At 40.5% G+C, this 19,721-nt stretch overlaps 3 protein-coding genes across 11 annotated transcripts in view; 2 read left to right on the forward strand and 1 right to left on the reverse strand.

Annotated features, from left to right (window-relative positions):
* The window catches only part of LOC108096223 (hyalin), a 48,854-nt gene extending 29,196 nt beyond the window's left edge, over positions 1-19,658 (reverse strand). For 2 of the 7 annotated variants that reach the window (XM_043208216.1, XM_043208213.1), the window contains exon 1: positions 19,529-19,657. The gene's annotated coding sequence lies outside the window, so the exon portion shown is untranslated. Of the gene's footprint in view, positions 1-19,528 lie in introns of all 7 variants that reach the window. The other 5 variants (XM_043208205.1, XM_043208211.1, XM_043208219.1 and 2 more) reach the window with 5 other exon arrangements.
* LOC108096224 (sensory neuron membrane protein 2) lies at positions 464-10,026 on the forward strand. 2 transcript variants are annotated; one of them, XM_017197616.2, is made up of 9 exons: positions 465-1,556; positions 4,696-4,853; positions 4,909-5,056; positions 5,144-5,281; positions 6,459-6,719; positions 6,789-7,221; positions 9,271-9,389; positions 9,455-9,580; positions 9,652-10,026. In XM_017197616.2, exons 1-9 carry the CDS (start codon positions 1,446-1,448, stop codon positions 9,826-9,828), a joined length of 1,671 nt encoding a protein of 556 aa, XP_017053105.1. In that variant the 5' UTR covers positions 465-1,445; the 3' UTR covers positions 9,829-10,026. The 2 variants fall into 2 exon arrangements, with proteins under 2 accessions (XP_017053107.1, XP_017053105.1); XM_017197618.2 differs by lacking the exon at positions 5,144-5,281 and having other exon boundaries at positions 464-1,556.
* On the forward strand, positions 11,127-15,605 carry LOC108096221. 2 transcript variants are annotated; one of them, XM_017197608.2, is made up of 2 exons: positions 11,127-12,737; positions 12,803-12,921. In XM_017197608.2, the coding sequence occupies exons 1-2, from the start codon at positions 11,432-11,434 to the stop codon at positions 12,835-12,837; spliced, it is 1,341 nt and encodes a 446-aa protein (XP_017053097.1). In that variant the 5' UTR covers positions 11,127-11,431; the 3' UTR covers positions 12,838-12,921. The 2 variants fall into 2 exon arrangements, with proteins under 2 accessions (XP_017053097.1, XP_017053095.1); XM_017197606.2 differs by having other exon boundaries at positions 11,128-15,605.
* Positions 19,659-19,721: the final 63 nt, after the last annotated feature.

Raw genomic sequence — 19,721 nt, forward strand, 5'->3', positions numbered from 1 at the left:
AGCTGATTAATAACCTTTATAACTCCAATCTATTCCCAGATCACATCAATTAAACAGAGTGCATCATTAGAACTATGTGATGCCAGATAAGACAATATATTCTGTTATTTTGCAGGGTCATCTCCTATCAACCCCCAAAGAAACCAGAAACTTTGGAATTTCCGATTAGGTCAAAACAAATATAGCAAAAAAGTGGCAAACCAAAAAGACTTGCACTAATTTGCTAATGAGTGGCTTATCCATAACTTAAGTGAAATAAAAATGTAAAGAAATATTACAAAAGCAGATAAAAAAGTCGAGCAAAACTAACTGCAAATGAGTTGCTCGTCAACGGCACGAAAACTAAATGAAAAGCCCTGCACAAAAGTTTCGAGGAGCGTTGCGCATGCGCTCTTTAACTCTTGGCTCTCTGCGATCGGTTGGCTTAGGGCTTTTTTTTACCAAAAATAAAACTACAACCTACTACTGGATGCCGAAAGCCATAAGTCAAAGCGTTGTCATCGCAGCTTCGCCTGAACTCTGCCAGTCGTACACGGTTGTTCCGAGCGGTTGGATCTCCGGTCTTAAAACACAAACGCACTTCCAAGAAAATCTCGATAAAAATTCGCACTTAGGGCTTCCACTTAATTGTACTAGTACGCTGGAAATTAAAGTGTTGTTCTGCTGAATCATTTCGCTTTGGGGCGGAAGTTTCCCCCATTTTCCGCGTTCGCGTGCGGCCATTAATTTGAATGGGCACCTGATTTTTATCGCAATCGAAAGCCGCCCACCATTTTCCGGCCAAGTTCGCTTACGTTAACCGAGAACGAAATAAATATGTGCCACCATTAACCACCATTGTCATTTGGCCGGCGATGCCTCAATGGAGAAGACCGAATGTGAAAAAAGCTACTCCTTTGGCGCGTGTGAAGTTGTGACTCGACCCAATTAAGCAAAAACGCAAATATAATTAACAAAAATATTTTAATTATACCAGCTGATGGCGGAAAAAAGCTTTCACTGCAACACTACAGCCAAACCCGTTTTCGTACTTAAAAACCTGCATACATATGTACGAATACAGTTGTTGCTCTTACTATAAGGGACATAATAAGATATAGTAAGAGCCAGCAGCCAAGCGGCCGCGTCGCATCGTATTCGGCAACTTGTTTATTTCAAAATTATATATAACAAACACCTAAAAAAAAGCCCCAAAACGGGTATCTTATAAATAGTGCGCTTTGTCTCGGCGCACAACAACAACATCGACACCCCAACAACTCTGGCTCTCACTTGACGTAGGTCAGGCCAAAGCTCCGCACGATCCAAAAAAAAAAAAACGAAAAAAAAACAACAAAAATATTCCATACCTGTTGCCGGCGTTTTGATCGAGAAAAGAGAGGTAGACCGATAAATGGGTCTCGGCTCATCTCCGTAGACTCCATCCATCGATCGTCTCCGAGAAAATGATACACTGGTCACTAATAGTTAGCGCCCTGGGCGTCTGCGTGGCCGCTTTGGGCGGCTACTGCGGTTGGATTCTCTTTCCCAACATGGTGCACAAAAAGGTCGAGCAGGTAAGCTCCCCGAATCAAGAAGGTTAACAAGAATCATGCGAAACTCAAATATTTTGTAAGAAAACTGTTGAAGATGTGGCCTTGGGCTCAATCCTCTGATAGTTTTTATAAGGGAAACGAGTTTTTAATTTTGAAGTGGGTAAAAAATTGCAAAACTGTTGGAAAACAGCACAACGATTTATAATCTAAGTTATCAAAAACTTAAGAAGAAAGTAGACACCATAAAACTCTGTGGTTCATTGAAGCACAGCAAATTTATTCATTTTGAGCTGACAATCCCCGCCTTTCATTAGAAACTTGCCAAAGTTTCTAAGTCAATATTAAGATACAAAGTTCACAAAGATATTTTTTCTCACTGAACAAATAAAGGCGAAATAATGATTCCATTGTTGACTTTTTGCGACTGAGAAGTGGCAAATCGAAAGCCGCATAGAGATTTGGAATGAGTTACAAAGAATTATAGTTAGTAAGAGTAGCGATGAGTCAAAGAAGGTTCAAAGAGCAAAGTAATGAATCAGATTTTTTAAATGATACAAGTAGAATGTTGACTAAAAGTACGTTAGGAATATAGAACCGGTTTGATAAACTTGCATATTTATTGATACAACTGATTTGGCAAATCAAAAAGTGGTTTCCTTAATAATTTCCTTAATAATATTTCTTCTTTATTTACTACAACATCTGAACGACCGTTGACATTTATTATTCAAAAGAATCGAAATCAGACGATTCCGATCTACAAAGTTGCGACACAGGGAATTGCACGACAAACCGAAATTATCCATCCTATCAATAATTACATCGCTGGTCATATAACCCACCGGCTGTCTGTTCTCAAACCATCGCTTTCCACAAGTTTAATTGTTGAGCCAACAAGTGAAATACAATCTTGTTTCGCTTATATGTATCAGAATATGACATGAAATAATTACATCTAGTTGGAATGGTATTACAGAACCGATCCCTTGGGTCACGCTCCATCCGAATGTCAAATGCAATTGAAATGCCACGAGGTGTACGAATTAATTTGCTAGTCAAATGCACTTTATTATTATTGGGTTTTCCAAGCCATTAGAGCCAAAAACAAACACTTAAATTACGATGCGTGTTCTAGTCCTTCATCGCATTTTATTTATGACCAAGTTTAAAAGCGTGACATTGGGCTTGTTGACCAGCAAGGTTTGATGGGAGCACTTAAAATATTATTGAAGATTTGTACAACAATCATAAAAACAATCATAAACAAACTGTTTGATATGGTTGACCCATATTTTGCAATTAAATGCTTTCTTCCAAATAATAAGGTTAAAAACATTATAACTCATTGAACTTAGATTGCTTTTTATTCAGATTTTGCCAAGTTCGTTTCCCATCGCTGAATCAAGCGTGACATCTTCGGCGCTCATTGCCAAGGCAACTAGAAGTACTTGGGTTGACTTTGAGCTAAGGTTTTGTTTTTTATTGTAATTAGAATGCTAACACAAAGTTTTATCTTTTTGGTCGCCGCTTGTTGTTTTTTTAATTGTTGTAGCCAAGCCAAGTTAATTGCCCTTTTTTGTGGCTCTGCCCCTGGAACTTTGTTTGCCACCCATAACGCTGTTGGGCTGCAAAACCCACTTTACGAGCCATCGTTAGCAATGAACTTCCGTGTGTACGCGTTGGAGATCCAATCTAGAATGGCCAAAATACCCTCGAAGTCGGGGGACCTTCAACTTGAAGGTGGTCTCTCCCTTGCACATTAACCATTTCTATTTGGAATTCAAATGCAGGCGCCACCGAAATGAAAACATATGGCCAAAAAAAAAACGAGTCATGAATCGAAATTGAAATTCAAAGCAATTGAAGTCTATTCGATGGCCAACACAAAATGTTGTGCAATTTTGCCCGTCAGCAATGCCAAACAATCGAACCACTTTTTGGGCCATCTAAGTTTAATTTTGGTTTCTGTAGATTATGAATTTTAAATTTCATTTAATAATAAATTTGAGATAATCAATTTTTTAGGTTAGTTTGCATTGCATAATTTAACCAACGTTTTAGTATTATGATTTCTCTGAAGAGTTAAAAGTAAAGCTCACGCCTCGTTGACCCAGCACATTCTTGTCCTCAATCGAATCTGAGGCAAAATTAAAATTGTAAACACGTTTCGCTTTTGCCTGTCGCTTTGCCAAAACCGCTCTATTTCGCAACAATTATTTGTATTTTTTTTCTGAATGAATTTTGGGCCATTGTCAGCCATCGTCTGAGCCTCTCTTTGGCTCTTGAGGTTAATCAAACGTTTTGTATGCTCTTCGATATGCTGAGCTGAACCGAACAGCGTGTGCATTGACCTTGGAATCTGCCTTAGTCATATAGATATATAGCCAGATTTTTGTGTACCTTTTTTGACAATTCTTCAATTGTATCAAGTGCGAGGGGCAGACCGTAAAATTATATTGCTGACCATGTTTTGAACTTGTTTTAGACTTTTATTTATGTTTTTTTGGTGGGCCTTTTCATGTTTTGCCAATTTTTTTGGTTTTGTTTGTGTGAATTGTAAATAATTTTCTGTCTACTGGGTTGTAAAAATTAAATTGGAAGGTTAACAGCAAGGGTTTTTTTGGGTATGGGAATATTTTTTCGGTCGAAAAACAGAATTCCACCATAATTAATTGTATTGTTTTGATAAAATTCAAAATCAAAGCAAATTTTTCACTTGGTCATTGATCTTCTGTGTCTGTTGATAATTATAAAATATAAAGAAAAAACAATAGGAGTTGCAATGTGGAGAGAAATATTTCAAACGAAAACAGGTTAAGCTAAGCTTCAGTTTGATATCGATGCTGATATTTTTGATTTGATTTTTATGACGACGGCGCCATTAAATGTCATAAATACGAAGTTTAGTCGCGTGATAAACAACCCTAAATTGTGGTCTAATAAATATTAATATAATTTAGCTTATGGAAAATAAATAGAAGGAAAAAACCTGTATGACTTATCAAATTAAAAGACACTGTTTTAGGATTGTTTATCAAAGGTAGTAAAAATGACTTTGATAGTTTTAAGCTTATTTAAAAACTGATCAGTGTGGTTCTTATTAAAACTTATGAATAATTTATAAACCATAATAAGTTTTAACTATTTTTTGTCTTTGCAGAGCGTTATAATAGCAGATGGTTCGGAACAATATAAGCGTTTTGTTAACCTGCCGCAGCCATTGAACTTCAAAGTGTACATATTTAACGTGACCAATCCGGATAGGATACAACAAGGTGCCATACCGATAGTAGAGGAAATAGGACCCTATGTGTACAAGTGAGTTAAAATAAGACATCAAATAAATTCAATATTTAATTTATTTCATTTTTAGGCAGTTCCGTCAGAAGAAAGTTAAGCACTTTTCAAGGGATGGCTCAAAAATTTCATACGTGCAAAATGTTCACTTTGATTTCGATGCCGATGCCTCGGCTCCATACACCCAAGATGACCGCATTGTGGCGCTAAATATGCACATGAACGTAAGTTTAAATATAAAAAAAGAACAAATCGTTACTTGAACATTAATTTACAACCCATAAATGACAACTTTATAAATAAATTTACAGGCATTTTTACAAGTATTCGAAAGAGAAATCACAGATATCTTTCAGGGTTTTGCCAATAGGCTGAACTCCCGATTGAATCAAACTCCGGGAGTACGAGTCCTGAAACGATTGATGGAACGTATTCGAGGGAAACGTAAAGTAATTTTATCCACTACTAATTTAATTGAATGCGTTACCCTCCCAACTGGTGATGGTCTATCTGACAATGGAAGCCCAACAAATTCGGCTTTTCAGTTTTTGATACCTTAATTAAGCTTACATTTTCCCACTAGCATGCCTTGGTAGATTTAACTTAATGGTAATGGCTTTTCATGGTTCTCCCATGGACGATAAACATCGCTCGGCTCTGTTTGTCTTTGTTCTGCTTTTGGACCATCGATTATTATTCCTTTTATTTACCGTTCTCAGTTCATTGTTTATTAATTATGATTTTACCCCAGACGTGCGTCATTGGATATAGGGGAATCTTTCGGATGGACAGTTTATAAGCCATTAAGCTAATGATATTTTTTATTGCTGATTTATTGCGCCGATTGTGTTGACTTAACAGTTATGGGACTGGGTTAGGTCAAGATCGGAATAGCTACTCATATTAATTTACTGGAACAGATTTTAACTTTAATTGATACATATGAGCTTTGGATTGATAAATTGCAATTTGTAAATTAATCTGAGCACTACCATAAAAAATAGGGCGCTTCCTTTAATACAGAAACTATAAATAAATAAAAACAAAGAATAGATTTTAATTACACATTAATTTATAGCGCCCTTTAGCTGGGTACATGGCATCATAATCAGCATTGTCGATGGTGTCAAAGTAAGTTGACCAGCTTTTCAGATCTCCTGACAGCTTCGCAACTGTTTAATTAAAATAATTGCAATTTGGCGCATCTGCTACTCAAAACTGATAACTTCAAACTGCCAAAGTCAAGATCATCCACATCAGACGTAGAACAGCAAAATTTTGATTGGCATTCACCTTGGGTTTCTCTCGTCTATGTAAATATTTTGATAAATTGTCGATACGGTCCGGCGACTTGCGAGGAGAAATCAATGGAAACGGCAGCTGAAAACCGAGTGATTGGAAACGTCTATTTTCACACACATCAAACGCAAAACATAATTAATAATAACAAATTTGAGCTTGTGCTTTGCTACTAATTTATGGCTGACCGCCCCGCCTGTTAATGCTAATGCTTTTCAAATAATTTTAATCACTAAACTTTTTGCCTTGCCCTTTAGCTTTGGTCATAGCTCGCTGCGTATTCGTCAATTTACGATATATATTTCTAAAAACGGATATTTCTTTCAGTCTGTTCTGCAAATCTCTGAAAATGACCCTGGCTTGGCTTTACTACTGGTGCATTTAAATGCCAATCTTAAGGCGGTATTTAACGACCCAAGATCGATGTTTGTTAGCACCTCAGTGAGGGAATATCTGTTCGATGGAGTGCGTTTCTGCATCAATCCGCAGGGGATTGCTAAAGCTATTTGTAACCAGATCAAGGAAAGTGGGTCGAAGACCATCAGAGAGCAAAGCGATGGCAGCTTGGCCTTCTCATTCTTTGGACATGTGAGTATAATTGAATAAACAGGACCCCTCCGAGAAATTAATAATAATATCTTATCGCCTGTTCCACAGAAAAATGGATCTGGACATGAAGTCTATGAAGTGCACACTGGAAAAGGGGATCCAATGAGGGTTTTGGAGATCCAGAAACTGGATGATAACCACAATCTGCAGGTTTGGCTAAATGCCAGCACAGAGGGTGAGACCTCCGTTTGCAACCAGATCAATGGAACCGATGCCTCCGCCTATCCACCATTTCGACAGCGAGGAGATTCCATGTACATCTTCAGTGCGGATATCTGTAGATCGGTGGAACTATTCTACCAGACGGATATTCAGTACCAGGGAATACCTGGATATCGTTACTCCATCGGCGAGAACTTTATCAACGACATTGGACCGGAACATGACAACGAATGTTTTTGCGTTGACAAATTGGCGAATGTGATTAAACGGAAAAATGGATGCCTCTATGCAGGTGCCTTGGATTTGACCACCTGTTTAGGTGAGTGATCATAATAATATTCATATCTATAGAATTTTTTAAGCAGTGGATAAAGATCAAATTAGGTTTACAAGTTTAAATGTTTGGCTTCCGTAAAAGATACAGATAAGTATGTCAAATTTACAGACAACCAGACAAGAATGTTAAACATATGTTTGTTTTGACTTCAGTTATGTTATCTTCCGCTTATCTTCAGTTCCTCATGTTATTTCACAGTACAAACAGCATTAGCATATCAAAAAATTTGCATAAATTATACATATCAAAGAATTTCATATCGCCGCTCTACATTAAAAAGCGAATAAAAAAAATACGCCACTGGAAGAAATACAAATATCAAAATATTTATCAGTTAATTGGAAAAATACTCAAGTTCAAATTTATCATAAACATATTTATTTTGAAAACAACGTAGAATTTATATTTATTTTATTATTCGTATCTACAAATAAAACTGTAAACAATGATTCCCAGATATCTATCTTTTTTAAAATCCCCTCTAAATTTGATTCTTAGAAATTGGGTTCAGTATAAATAATTTAATTAGAGACTTATTCAGCCATCATCACTATTTTGTTTTTATACTAAATATTGATGATTTAATTTAATTTGCATTTTATTTCTGTTGATTGCTAAGTTATTTAACTGTTTGTTTTTGATTTTATATTTTGCGAACACTTAACTCAAATGTTAACGATTGTTTGATCAGTTTTATATAAACTTTATCATTAAATGGAGCATTGGGGAACTACCAACCATATGGTCACGACTAAAAATAATCCAAAGACTCAAGCAACGAACTTTAAGTTTGGTAGAACTTGATAAAATACGCAGGGAAACCGGAAATATTTCGAATATTTTTTGACAATTTTTGCTCTTCGTATTTTGTTATGCAAATGAGCGCCTTTATTGACGTTTTGTGTTTGTTTTATGGCGATTAACTGGTGAGGAGAACTACCCCAGAAGACACCTCTGAAAGCACTCGTCTCTGTCATCAGGTTGTGGTCGATTACCTCAGTAATTATAAGGCAGCCACTTATAAATCAAATGGTAATTATGGTGCCGGAGTTCGGTGCCAGATCTAGTTTGCATTTTAATGCTTTTTATATGCAAATTATCTGCTTAAGAAGTGCAAACCGAAGGCATCAAGAAACACAGCTAATAAAATTTAAATGATAAGCCGAAAAGATATAAAAAATCTCGAATGGTCTCTATAAACACGCGCCAGCTTCGATCAGACAAATTGCAAACGCTTTTCGTTAGGACTTTGATTTAAGCGCAGATTCAGATTCAGTTTCCGAATCTGATCTCGACTCTGTGTGGGCTGACTTTGATCTTCTTCGATTGTTTAATTTCTTAATTAACACTCGAGATTCGTGGAACAAAAAACGTTTTGCTACGCATTCTGTATTAAATTCCCCGCGGGCATTGCGCATCTGAAATCAAAAGTGTTGTCTTTCATTCCACTTTGGGATATAATCAGCCGCTCTTCATTATGAAGTTTTCAAGTGCTATGAACGCTCTACAAATTGAAGCATTAATTTTGATTTTTATTATATTTTTTTCTAAACTTTTTTGTTTGGGTGTTTGCCGATCGCGCACGTTTCAAACTTGAGATTCTTTTGGCGATGCCTTCCTTTCAACGAACGTTTTTTTTTTTGTTTAATTGTCGAAACGTGAGTTAACAGTTTCAGTAATGAGCATTTGAAATATTTTGTCGGATGAGGAAATTCTTACAAATTGGTTCAGACATCACAAGTAGTTAAGTAAATAAATAAATGTTGATCTACGAAAACGTGATGAGAAGACTTAAGAAGCTTCCGCAACTTATTAACTCTTTCCCAATTAATTTAATTAAATTTATTGTAAGAGTAGCTGAGTCTGATTAAGGTCGCAAATCCTGTTTTTCGGAATCATTTTAACAATGTAAACAAAATAATTAAAATGGAATGCAATGAGGAGCTCAAGGAGCTGGTTATGCAAATCAAGGAGTCTGCTTCATAATGTGTTTTTAAAGTAATATATATTTTTATTGTTATCTTTGTATAGATGCCCCTGTGATTTTAACATTGCCTCATATGTTGGGCGCCTCGAACGAGTACCGAAAGATGATTCGAGGCCTTAAGCCAGATGCAAAAAAGCATCAGACTTTTGTGGATGTGCAGTCGGTAAGATATATTTAAATATGTTTATTGGATCTAGAAAAATCTTCAAAGTGTGAATATTTCATTAGCTGACGGGCACACCTTTACGAGGCGGTAAAAGGGTTCAGTTTAATATGTTCTTAAAGAGCATCAATCGTATAGGCATCACCGAAAATTTACCCACAGTTTTGATGCCCTCTATTTGGGTTGAAGAGGTTAGTTATATTCACCACGTTTGAAAGTAATTTATATTAACAATACTTTTTTTAACCTAATTATTTCTCAGGGCATTCAACTCAACGGTGAAATGGTGGCCTTTTTCAAAAAGAAATTGATTAACACACTAAAAACGCTCAATATTGTCCACTGGGCGACCTTGTGCGGTGGCATTGGTGTGGCGGTTATATGCCTGATATACTATATCTATCAAAAGGGGCGTGTCGAGGAACCACCCGTGAAGTAAGATATTAATCATAGATCTGTATTTGTTATTGAGTGTTATGTAAAAGTGTATTTGTTATATTATTATGATAATTGTGGATGTAACACACGCAGTTTTTGTCTACGAATTTGTATATAATTTATTTTTTAAATGTGATTCTATTGTATTGTGATTTAGCGTTTACTAAAAAAAAAACAAGAAAAAGCTACTACGAATTAACCAGAATGTTGTTTTCATTTAAAACTTGTAACATATGAGAGGCGATGGTGTTTCTCGGGAAGTGAATATAATGAGCTTTTTATGGTTTTATTTGGGGAGGTTTTATGAAACTCAAAGCTAATAATTTTATGAGTTCTAAATATTGTTTACACATTTGGGTTGATACGGATGATTTAATATTTCTAACGAATTGATGGGATCGTAATTGGGAATTTCTCCCTTGATAAGTAACAACTCAACGTATACCACATGAAGTTCACATAAATTTGATTTATTCTTAGAAGAAGAATTTTAAGCATGGCGTGTGGCTTAAATTAGGGAATTCTCATGAATATAACATCGCAAAAATGAGTGGTTTCTAAAGAAACTAATAAATAAATTGTTTAAACACTGTGTTAAAGTATTTTCGGACTTCTAAATCAATGCCAACCACAAAAATCACTTTGCATAGCCAAAGCCTTGATCCATCCGCCTCCCTTCTTTATTGGCAATGACTCAAGTTCAAGACCAGTTAATGAGGGAACCCGGGTATTAATCAATCAGCAACAGTTTTTCGGCCCAGCAATTTGCACAAAAAGCAGCAATTAAAACACAGTTTATATTGCATCAAATTGGCTATCATGGAAACAGCAAAAACTTAGGCAACCGCGTCACAATAATAAAACAAAACTCCAAAAAGCGTCTTGGTCAATCGAGAGATGCAAACAAAAATATTTCACTCGGTGGATAAACAATGCTGACCGAAGGTGTTTGCATTACAATGTGATTGAGACAGTCCCGATGGGGTGGGGTCCCCATCACCGATTGATTGACAGCCGCAAATCGCGCTTGTCGATTTCTTGATTGAGTCGTACGAGGCGATTAAAAACGCGTGAAAAGCGCTCGCGACTCTCCGATCGCCCGCCCCATAAATACGGGTATTTCAAATTAATTCCATCAGGCAAATGGGCAGCTAATGGCCCCACGACTGCAGAACTTTCTAACCAATTTTTTATAGTTGATTTGATAATTCTTTTGCCTTTTCGCGCTTCCAATCTTTTGGGTTCCTGAGTGGCCGAGAACCTTTTTTTCAGCTGTGACCGCCGCAGTAATTATGCAATAGCCACAACCAGTTTGTCTCGCTCGGCAGTCGACGTCGTCATATTCAAATTGACTTTGGGCTGAAGATGCGACCGACGATTTCAGTCGTCAACGAAACGCGCAAACGCACACAACCAGCTGGGAACAAAAAAAAAAATAAGAAAAGAAAAAAGTGTCGAAAAAAAAAAACCGATATACACGCGTCGAAGATCGCTGTAAAATTTGAATTTCAAATGACCCAAGGATATTGATCCATATTTTGAGTGTGTTTCTGTGTTCTATAAAAGAGTGATAGCCAAGAGTTCGAGTGTCAGAACAAATCGAGATGTTGAGGTGGCCGCTGGTTTGCCTTTTGCTCCCACTTTTGGCCACGGCCAAGGTGTTCGATCGCTGTGAGTTGGCCCACTCGTTGCAGCATCGCTTCGGCCTTCCTGCCGCCCAAGTGGCCACCTTGGTGTGCATTGCCCAGCACTCGAGCGACTTCAACACGGCTGCCTTCGGCGGTGGCGCAGGATTGGGCGGTGGATCGCATGGTCTCTTCCAGATCAGCGATGTCTACTGGTGTTCTCCTCCCGGACAGGGCAAAGGTTGTGGTCTGAGTTGCTCAAGTTTGAGGGACGACGACATCGCCGACGATGTTCTGTGCGTGAGGAAAATCTACGCTGAGCATCAGAGGATTAGTGGCGATGGATTCACTGCGTGGCAGGCTTACGACGCTTACTGTCGCCAGGATTCAGCCGCATATGTGGCAGGATGTGGAGGTCCGGGGAGCACTGCCCTCTCGGTGGCTGCCTCGTACCAAAAACCCCAGCAAGTGCAGGTCAACAGCTACCCGGTGAACCACTACCATCAGGTGGCCCAAGTCCAGCCGCAGGGAAAGATCTACAGTCGCTGTGAGCTGGCCCAGGAACTGTTTTACCAGCACAAGCTGCCCATGCCACAGATTCCCACGTGGGTGTGCATTGCCCAGCACGAGTCCTCCTTCAACACGGCTGCTGTGGGTCGCCTGAATGCCGATGGCAGTGCCGACCACGGATTGTTCCAGATCAGCGATCTCTTCTGGTGCACCCACGAGCAGAGGGCGGGCAAGGGATGCCAGGCCACGTGCAATCAGTTCCTGGACGCCAGCATTGCCGACGATGTGCAGTGCATCCGGAGGATCCACCAGGAGCACACTCAGATCTCGGGGGATGGCTTCAATGCCTGGACGGTTTACAAGCGCAACTGCCTGAATCAGCACTACGAGCAGGTGGCTGCCTGTTTCGCCAAGCCACCAGTTCACCAACATCCGAATGCCATTGGCGGAGGTCCTGTGAAGCCCAAGGTCAGCTATGCCTATCAGTATGGTCAGGTGCAAGTGCAGCAGAGCCCCAAGCCGATTACCCCGGCTGTGAATCAATATTATCGTCCTGCGCAGCCTGTTGTGAGCTACCAGACCAATGTGGCTTATGCGGGGAACCCCTTCCTCCAGCCACGCCCAGTTAATCCCCCGCAGAGACAGCATCCCAATGCCATTGCACTGCCCCTCAAGAACCAAACCCCTGCTAACCCCTTCTATAGTTTTAAGCAACAGCAGACACAGTATCAGCCACACTATCAGACACACACTCAAACACACTATCAACGCACGGGTAAAGTTTACAATCGCTGCGAGTTAGCCCAAGAGTTGTATTTCTCACACAAGTTTCCCATGCAGGAATTGGCCACCTGGGTGTGCATAGCCGAGCATGAATCCTCATTTAAAACGGCTGCCGTGGGTCGTCTGAACGCGGACGGAAGTGCGGATCACGGGCTCTTCCAGATCAGCGATCTCTATTGGTGCACCCATGGCGATGGAGGCGGCAAGGGCTGTCACATCGACTGCGATCGCCTGCTGGACTCGGACATCTCCGATGATGTGAAGTGCGTGAGGACCATCCACGAGGAGCACACCAGAATCTCGGGGGATGGGTTCACGGCCTGGACTGTCTACAATGGACACTGCAGGCAGAAAACCAGGGCTGACATTGCTAGCTGTTTCGAGGGCAAAGATCTGCCTGGGGAAGCTATTAAACCAGCCAAGGGAAACGAATTGACTAAGAAGGCAGCTCCAAAGCCAAAGGGAAAAATCTACAACCGCTGTGAGCTGGCCAAGGAACTCTACCATAAACATAAGTTACCCATGAGGGAGATTCCCACCTGGGTTTGCATAGCCCAGCATGAATCCTCTTTTAATACGGCCGCTGTGGGAAGACTCAATTCAGATGGCAGTGAAGATCATGGCTTGTTCCAGATCAGCGACATTTATTGGTGTACCCATGACCAGACCAGTGGCAAAGCCTGCCACATTGAGTGCGATCGTTTGCTGGACTCCGACATCTCCGATGATGTCCAGTGCATACGCACAATCCATGAAGAGCACACTCGCCTCTCGGGAGATGGTTTCAATGCCTGGACTGTCTACAATGGACATTGCAGGAATCAGAACCTGGCCCAACTGAGTGACTGCTTTGATGGAAACGAGATTTCAGAGGCGGATAAGATCAGTCCCTACGGAGAGAAGCCCCAAGTGAAGCCGCACCAGTCAGCTACAGACAAACCACTTCATAAGACAGCCACCAGTCAGAGCTATGCGGATAATCCCTTCCTGCTTAATTTACAAGCAGCTAAAACACCTCAAAGCCATGTGCAGCCCACCAATATTATAAATAAGATTGCAAATAAGGAGACTCAGACCAATAAACAATATGCCAACAATCCATTTTTCAATAATCAGCTAGAGAAAAAACCTACTCCCACTTTGGGAACTGCTACTTATCCCACCCAAAAGCCAAACTACGATCATAATCCCTTCCTAAGCGCCCCAGGTTCAATTAAGCCACCTGTAATTATTGCGCACACTTCAGAAGAAGTCAAGCACCATGACAGTTTATCCTATGCCCAGAATCCATTCCTCAGTCTGCTTGGCAAACCAATTGTACCTGCTCAAGCACCCATCAATCCCAAGCCCAAGCCCTCGAGCACAAGTAAAAGTCCATCAAAGCCCCCTCAGCTGGTCAACAGGCCCTACGTCAGTAGCGACAGCTTCCGCAACGAGGTGATTAAATTTACGGCCACCTCTGCGGCAGCAGCAACAACTACGGGCCTTACAAAGCAATCTGTAACAACAACCACAAGGAAACCTTTGGCTGCGGCCACAAAAAAACCAGTCTCAACTACGGCCAAAACAACTGGCTTGCCGTTATGGTCATGGCAAACTTCTACGACCGCTAAACCCACAATAACAGAAAGTGGTAATCGCTATACAGCCACAACGAAAGTCTCGGCACATCAAACAACTACTCGATCAGTGATAACCAATAAGCCCACATCGCGTCCGACTACTAGATCAACTTCTCGCACCCCAGCACATGTATCAACTACCCGCACAACATCTCGTCCAAATAGTTATTTGAACACTTATCCAACCACTCGTTCAACTATTCGGCCAACCTATAAACCAGTCGTTTCGACAACTTCTCGACCAATACAAACGACTCGTCCAACCTCAACTAGTCGTTTAACTACTCAATCAACTCGTTCGATATCCACGACTCGCCCAACTATTCCTTCAACTTCACGTTCAACTACTCGCCCGACTACCACTAGAAGACCAGTTACAACAAATAAGCCGAGCACTGCTTATACAACAGTGAGCAAACCTACCTCTCGACCGATTACAACTACTCGTCCAACTATAAGCACTCGGTTCTCTTCAACCACACATCCACCTTTAATAACAAAAACCACAAGTCGGTATGCAGCCTTATACTCCACAACATCTCAACCTAGTGCAAAATCAAAAACTACTACGCGTTATACCACAACCACACGACCAACAACCAAGACCCCGTACCACTATATATCTGTAAATAAACCAACCACACGCCCACCATCGACCACTCGATCAAGCACAGCCACACTTTACTCGCCAACAACCCTCAAACCTATTACGAAAACCACAACTCGTTACTCTGCGACAAGTGCGCCAACTACTCGTCAAAGTAGCACCACACCAAGGCCATATTTATTAACCTCAACAACGAGAAAGAGTGCCACCACCAAGGATCCATTCGATCATCCGTTCTTCCAGAAGTTCAAAGCGAAGTTTGAGAAAACCACCACAAATCTAAACACCACGTCTGCCATAACCCAAAACAAAAATCAAACATCCGTCAGTCCTTATTATGTAAAATACCAGGAGAACAAGATAAAAACAGGAGCCAAAACCGTCCTTTCCTACGATTTTGGACAAAATAGAAATACCACAAGTAGACCGAAAAGTGCCTTCGATCTTTACCTAAATTGGAACAAAAATTAGTGTTTTTTCCATCCATTTGAGACTTGTAAATATGTGTTATTGATTGATGTAATTGAACTAGTTTAACATAATGGCAGAATACTCATACATCATTAATGCGTAAGCCTTATAAATAGGATTTAGATAATAAAATAAAAATACACCGATGCGAATGCGAAAAGTTGGAAATTAATTCAATTTCAGAGACAGGTTGGCGGGCCAAGCTGACAACGTGCAAACGTCGCCAAGTGCGATCGTGGATCGCAGCTTTAAACAGCGGACTTTGATTAATTTTTGTTAACTCGTTTTTAGCCGAGTCTTGTTAACATAATTGCCGAGCACAGCGACAAAGACAAATCGGGCCATAGGACTGCACAAATAACGTGTTTCGATTCGGTCCTCTATGGTATGTATTTTAAAGGTTTTTAATTTATTCGCTTCAAGAGTTCTACATAAAGGTACCAATCTGTATGCAACGCAGAAAAGGAAAACAGAACAAGAAAACAAGCATCTCAAATCTATGGTATCAAGATTTTTGTTTCCTGTTATGCATTCGATTTTAGTTCCTTTTGTTTAGTCGAATTTTTCATTACATATTTACTGAGTGCAATAACTACACAACTTTTGGTAAAGTTTAATCGAGTTTTAAAACTTAGAGAAACTAAAATCGTTCAGGACTCAAATGTTTTAAGGTTGTAAGGAGTTGTAAAACTCCTCCTTTTCGTAGGAAAACACTCATTCCTCGCACTCATTGTAGTGTCGATAGGGGAGTGACGCAGCCGACGAGTCTGACTTGTATAATTGTACCATGGCTGAGACTGCCAAGCTGAGATCCCAAGCGTGCAAGGTAAGTTGTGGGGCGCATCTACGAGTCTCAAGATCGACGAAATTGGTGGAGTCTGAGCAGTGGATGTTGTGCGAGAGGTACCCGGCGTCGGTTTACACGAAGGTGAGGACCTGCTGAGGGCCAGGCCGACGAAGTCCCAACCGAACTCCGGGGTGGAGCGAAAAGTATTGACTGCACGCAGCGCTGCTTAGCCCCGCTAGTGAGGTTTCTGCTTAACATCCTAAGAGACCAGTAGCGAGACCAGCAAGTATTCGAAGCGGTCAAAGCCAGGCTTGTCGCAGGCCCAATCCTGGCGTGGGCTGACTTTACAAAAACATTCGTCCTGCACACAGACGCCAGCGACTATGGGCTTGGCGCCATACTCACCCAACATTCAGAACCAGGCGAGAGAGAAATTTCCTGTTCAAGTCGCTCCCTAAATGGAGCGGAAAGGAAATACTCCGCGACGGAGAAGGAATGCTTGGCGAGGGGTACCATTTCAAGGTTATCACGGATCATATGGCACTGAATTGGCTCAATAGTATAGAGAGCCCTTCAGAAAGGATTACGATATGGGCGTTGGAACTCCAACAGTACGATTTTAAGATATCCTACCGGAAAGGCCAGCTTAATGGCGGAAGCTCTGTCGAGACAGCCATTGCCAGCAGAATGCTGCCGAACCCAGGCTGCCAAGGTTCTCTACGATGAGCACACGATCGGGACCGGCAAGGCGATGCAAACACCAACAGAAAACGCCCAGAAGCTGTTGGCAGGCGTAACATGGAGAAGGCAGCGCAGGATCAGGCAAGACATTATAACCTGCGGAGGAGGCCATGGACGCCAAGGATTGGCAATAAGGTCTGGGCCAAGGAGCACCACCTGTCCAAAGCGGTGGATGGCTTCGCGGCAAAAAGGTGTCTTATCAGTGAACTAAAACCAGCTAAGACCGAGGGGATTAATAAGTAAGTCGCCGGCCTGGCATGCGGTGGGAATGGAGAAGGGGGAGGTTGGCGCCCCGGCGCATGAACATAAGAAGGGCAACAACAACTCGACCAGGCTGGAAGAGAAAAGAAAAGGGTAGAACACAAAAAAAAGGGCTAATGTAAATTTAGGACATACCAAAACAAACAAACGAGACCAGCTGAAATTGGGAATGGGGTCGCCTCGATAATGGCGGTCGATCGATAGTGCGATCAACGGGTGCAAAAAAATACCGGATATATCGCTGGCCGGTCACACTAATTTTGACTGCAGCCCTAAGGAGTGGCAACACCATTATCGATCGAGACAGTTATCGATTGTGCGCGGGAAAAGTTTCGAATTTGAACGAGGAGCGGAAGGAGTTGCACGCTGGGAGTTCGTCTATCGAGGCGCTTAGTCAAGAAGCCCAACGACGGGAAGTCTACATAAGCTGAGACAAAAGTGCTGAGATTGGAGGAGCGCTCAGCCGTGCCAGGAGGAGGAGGTCGACAAAGGAGTGGCGTGCGGGAGTTGCAGCGGCCACAAGGATCAAGGAAGGAGGTGTGCGCAAGGAGCCGTGGGGGTCTAATAAGCTGAGAACGTCCGGCTGAGATCCGGCTAACCTTTGCAAGGGTATACAAACATCACTACGTTTCGTTGACTTTTGAAAAAAAAATGTTTTGTTTGCCAAATGTTCACGATAAGCGGCGGTCCCCAGAGATTCTAATCAAACCGAAAAACGCCTACATTGCATATACACATATGTATATTTTGTGGATGTATAATAAAAACTTTTAATTAAGAAGGGTTCAGCGTAAATTGACCTTGCTAGAGTGGCGCTGCACAGTGGTCGCTGCCATAGGATAGAAGCAGAGCTCGCAAATAAAAGTCGATCGATTTTCATATTGTGCTTTCGGTGCGAGCACAACCGACAAAGTTCATACTCTCTCGCTCTCAGCAAGAGACCTTTGCTGTCATCAAATGTCAAAATGTAACATTTTTGGTTTAGATGGACGACAATTTGTGTGGCGGCGACCAAATACAGAGTTTGAAAATAAGTCGTTATAACGCCAGCACAGTCTCCAGATTTAAAAGTCATCGAAAATTTTTGGGAAATATTGGACATCGCTATAAGGAAGAGGAAGATTTCGAAAAAAAACGACCTGAAAACTGTTCTTATGGAAGAATGCAAAAAATTCCAGTCCAAACCACTAAAAAGTTATTTTGCTCCATGGGAAATCATCGCAAAGATGTCCTGAACCAGAAAGATGGACATACAAAACAGTATCTGTTAAATTACTAATAATAAGTTAAGTAGAATCTGCTGCACGAAATAAGCTGCAACATGAAAAAAGGCTGTTCATTTTGATTTTATTTAATTAATTTTTTTGTTTTTATGATTTTGAAAATCGCTTTCGTTCAATAAAAAGTTAATATTCCATATTAAAATACTGCATTTAAATTTTTCTGTTATCTTTCTTAGTTTAGCAGGAATAAGGACTTGAACTTTTTTTAGGTTACTGCACGAAATAAGCTGAGAGCCACTGTACATATAAGTTATTGCGTGGTGTTGAAATTTGACTTTCACGTTGTTTATTTTTATCAATTGATCAACACTGGGCACATTAATGACTCATCAATGTACTTTCAATGACTAATCATTGAAACACAAAACTGCCAAAGATAGAGAGAAGAAAAATGCAGATCAGGGAAGCCAATGGTTAATATCAAATTTTAAACCAAAACCAGGACCAAATTTGTCGGAGTTCAATGTAGATCTGTGCAAAACTTTAGTTTTGAATAAAAGAACCGTCTTTTCGAACATATTAGACTATTTTTTGCAAGATTCGTTCATATTTTTAATATTTTTAAATGCATATTCACGAGCATATTTTGCTATTTTTCGTGCATATTTGCATGCATATTTTGGCCTTTTTTCGTGCATAACTATCCGAGCTCTACTGATGACCGTGCATCATATAATATAACAACATTCCGAAGAAAGACAAGAATTAGTCACAACTTCGTTGTAACATATTCAGAAACCCACACCATTTAACGGTCCGAAATTATCTATTTCTACACCTAAGCCGGATAAAAGGAGCAGGTTTTCAAGTACTCTAAAAACCTACTTCCAACTTTTCCGCTGGGTAGCTGCCTTTCTTGTTTTATTTTTGGTCTATAGCTGCGACCACTGTAAAATGTGCGCTGTTTACAATTCCTCGTTCCAGCACTTATTTTGGTTCAAAAAGTCAACTTAAAATAATTGCATGTAAATAACATGTCCTTTGATCGTTTGAATATAGTAAAACACTTACCTTGCAGTATCTTTAGGTGCAAATTACCTACTTTTTAATAAAACAAGAACGTAGAGTTGTACACTACTTCAAGATGGTAGAGCGATAACACACACGTTGAAGATATTATTTAGCTTACAGTGGTACGCGAATGACAACAGAAACCAACAAAAGAAACCCAGTTCATGGTTCCAAATATCGGTACTATCGCCGG

Source organism: Drosophila ficusphila, unplaced genomic scaffold (genome assembly GCF_018152265.1).
Source record: "Drosophila ficusphila isolate 14025-0441.05 unplaced genomic scaffold, ASM1815226v1 contig_106, whole genome shotgun sequence".
Classification (NCBI taxonomy): domain Eukaryota; kingdom Metazoa; phylum Arthropoda; class Insecta; order Diptera; family Drosophilidae; genus Drosophila; species Drosophila ficusphila.

Coding starts and splice junctions, on each gene's coding strand:
- LOC108096221 (XM_017197606.2), top strand. CDS start 11,432: ATGTTGAGGTGGCCGCTGGTTTGCCTTTTGCTCCCACTTTTGGCCACG.
- LOC108096224 (XM_017197616.2), top strand. CDS start 1,446: ATGATACACTGGTCACTAATAGTTAGCGCCCTGGGCGTCTGCGTGGCC. Junction 1,557..4,695: donor TGCACAAAAAGGTCGAGCAG/GTAAGCTCCCCG, acceptor TTGTCTTTGCAG/AGCGTTATAATAGCAGATGG. Junction 5,057..5,143: donor CGCTAAATATGCACATGAAC/GTAAGTTTAAAT, acceptor ATAAATTTACAG/GCATTTTTACAAGTATTCGA.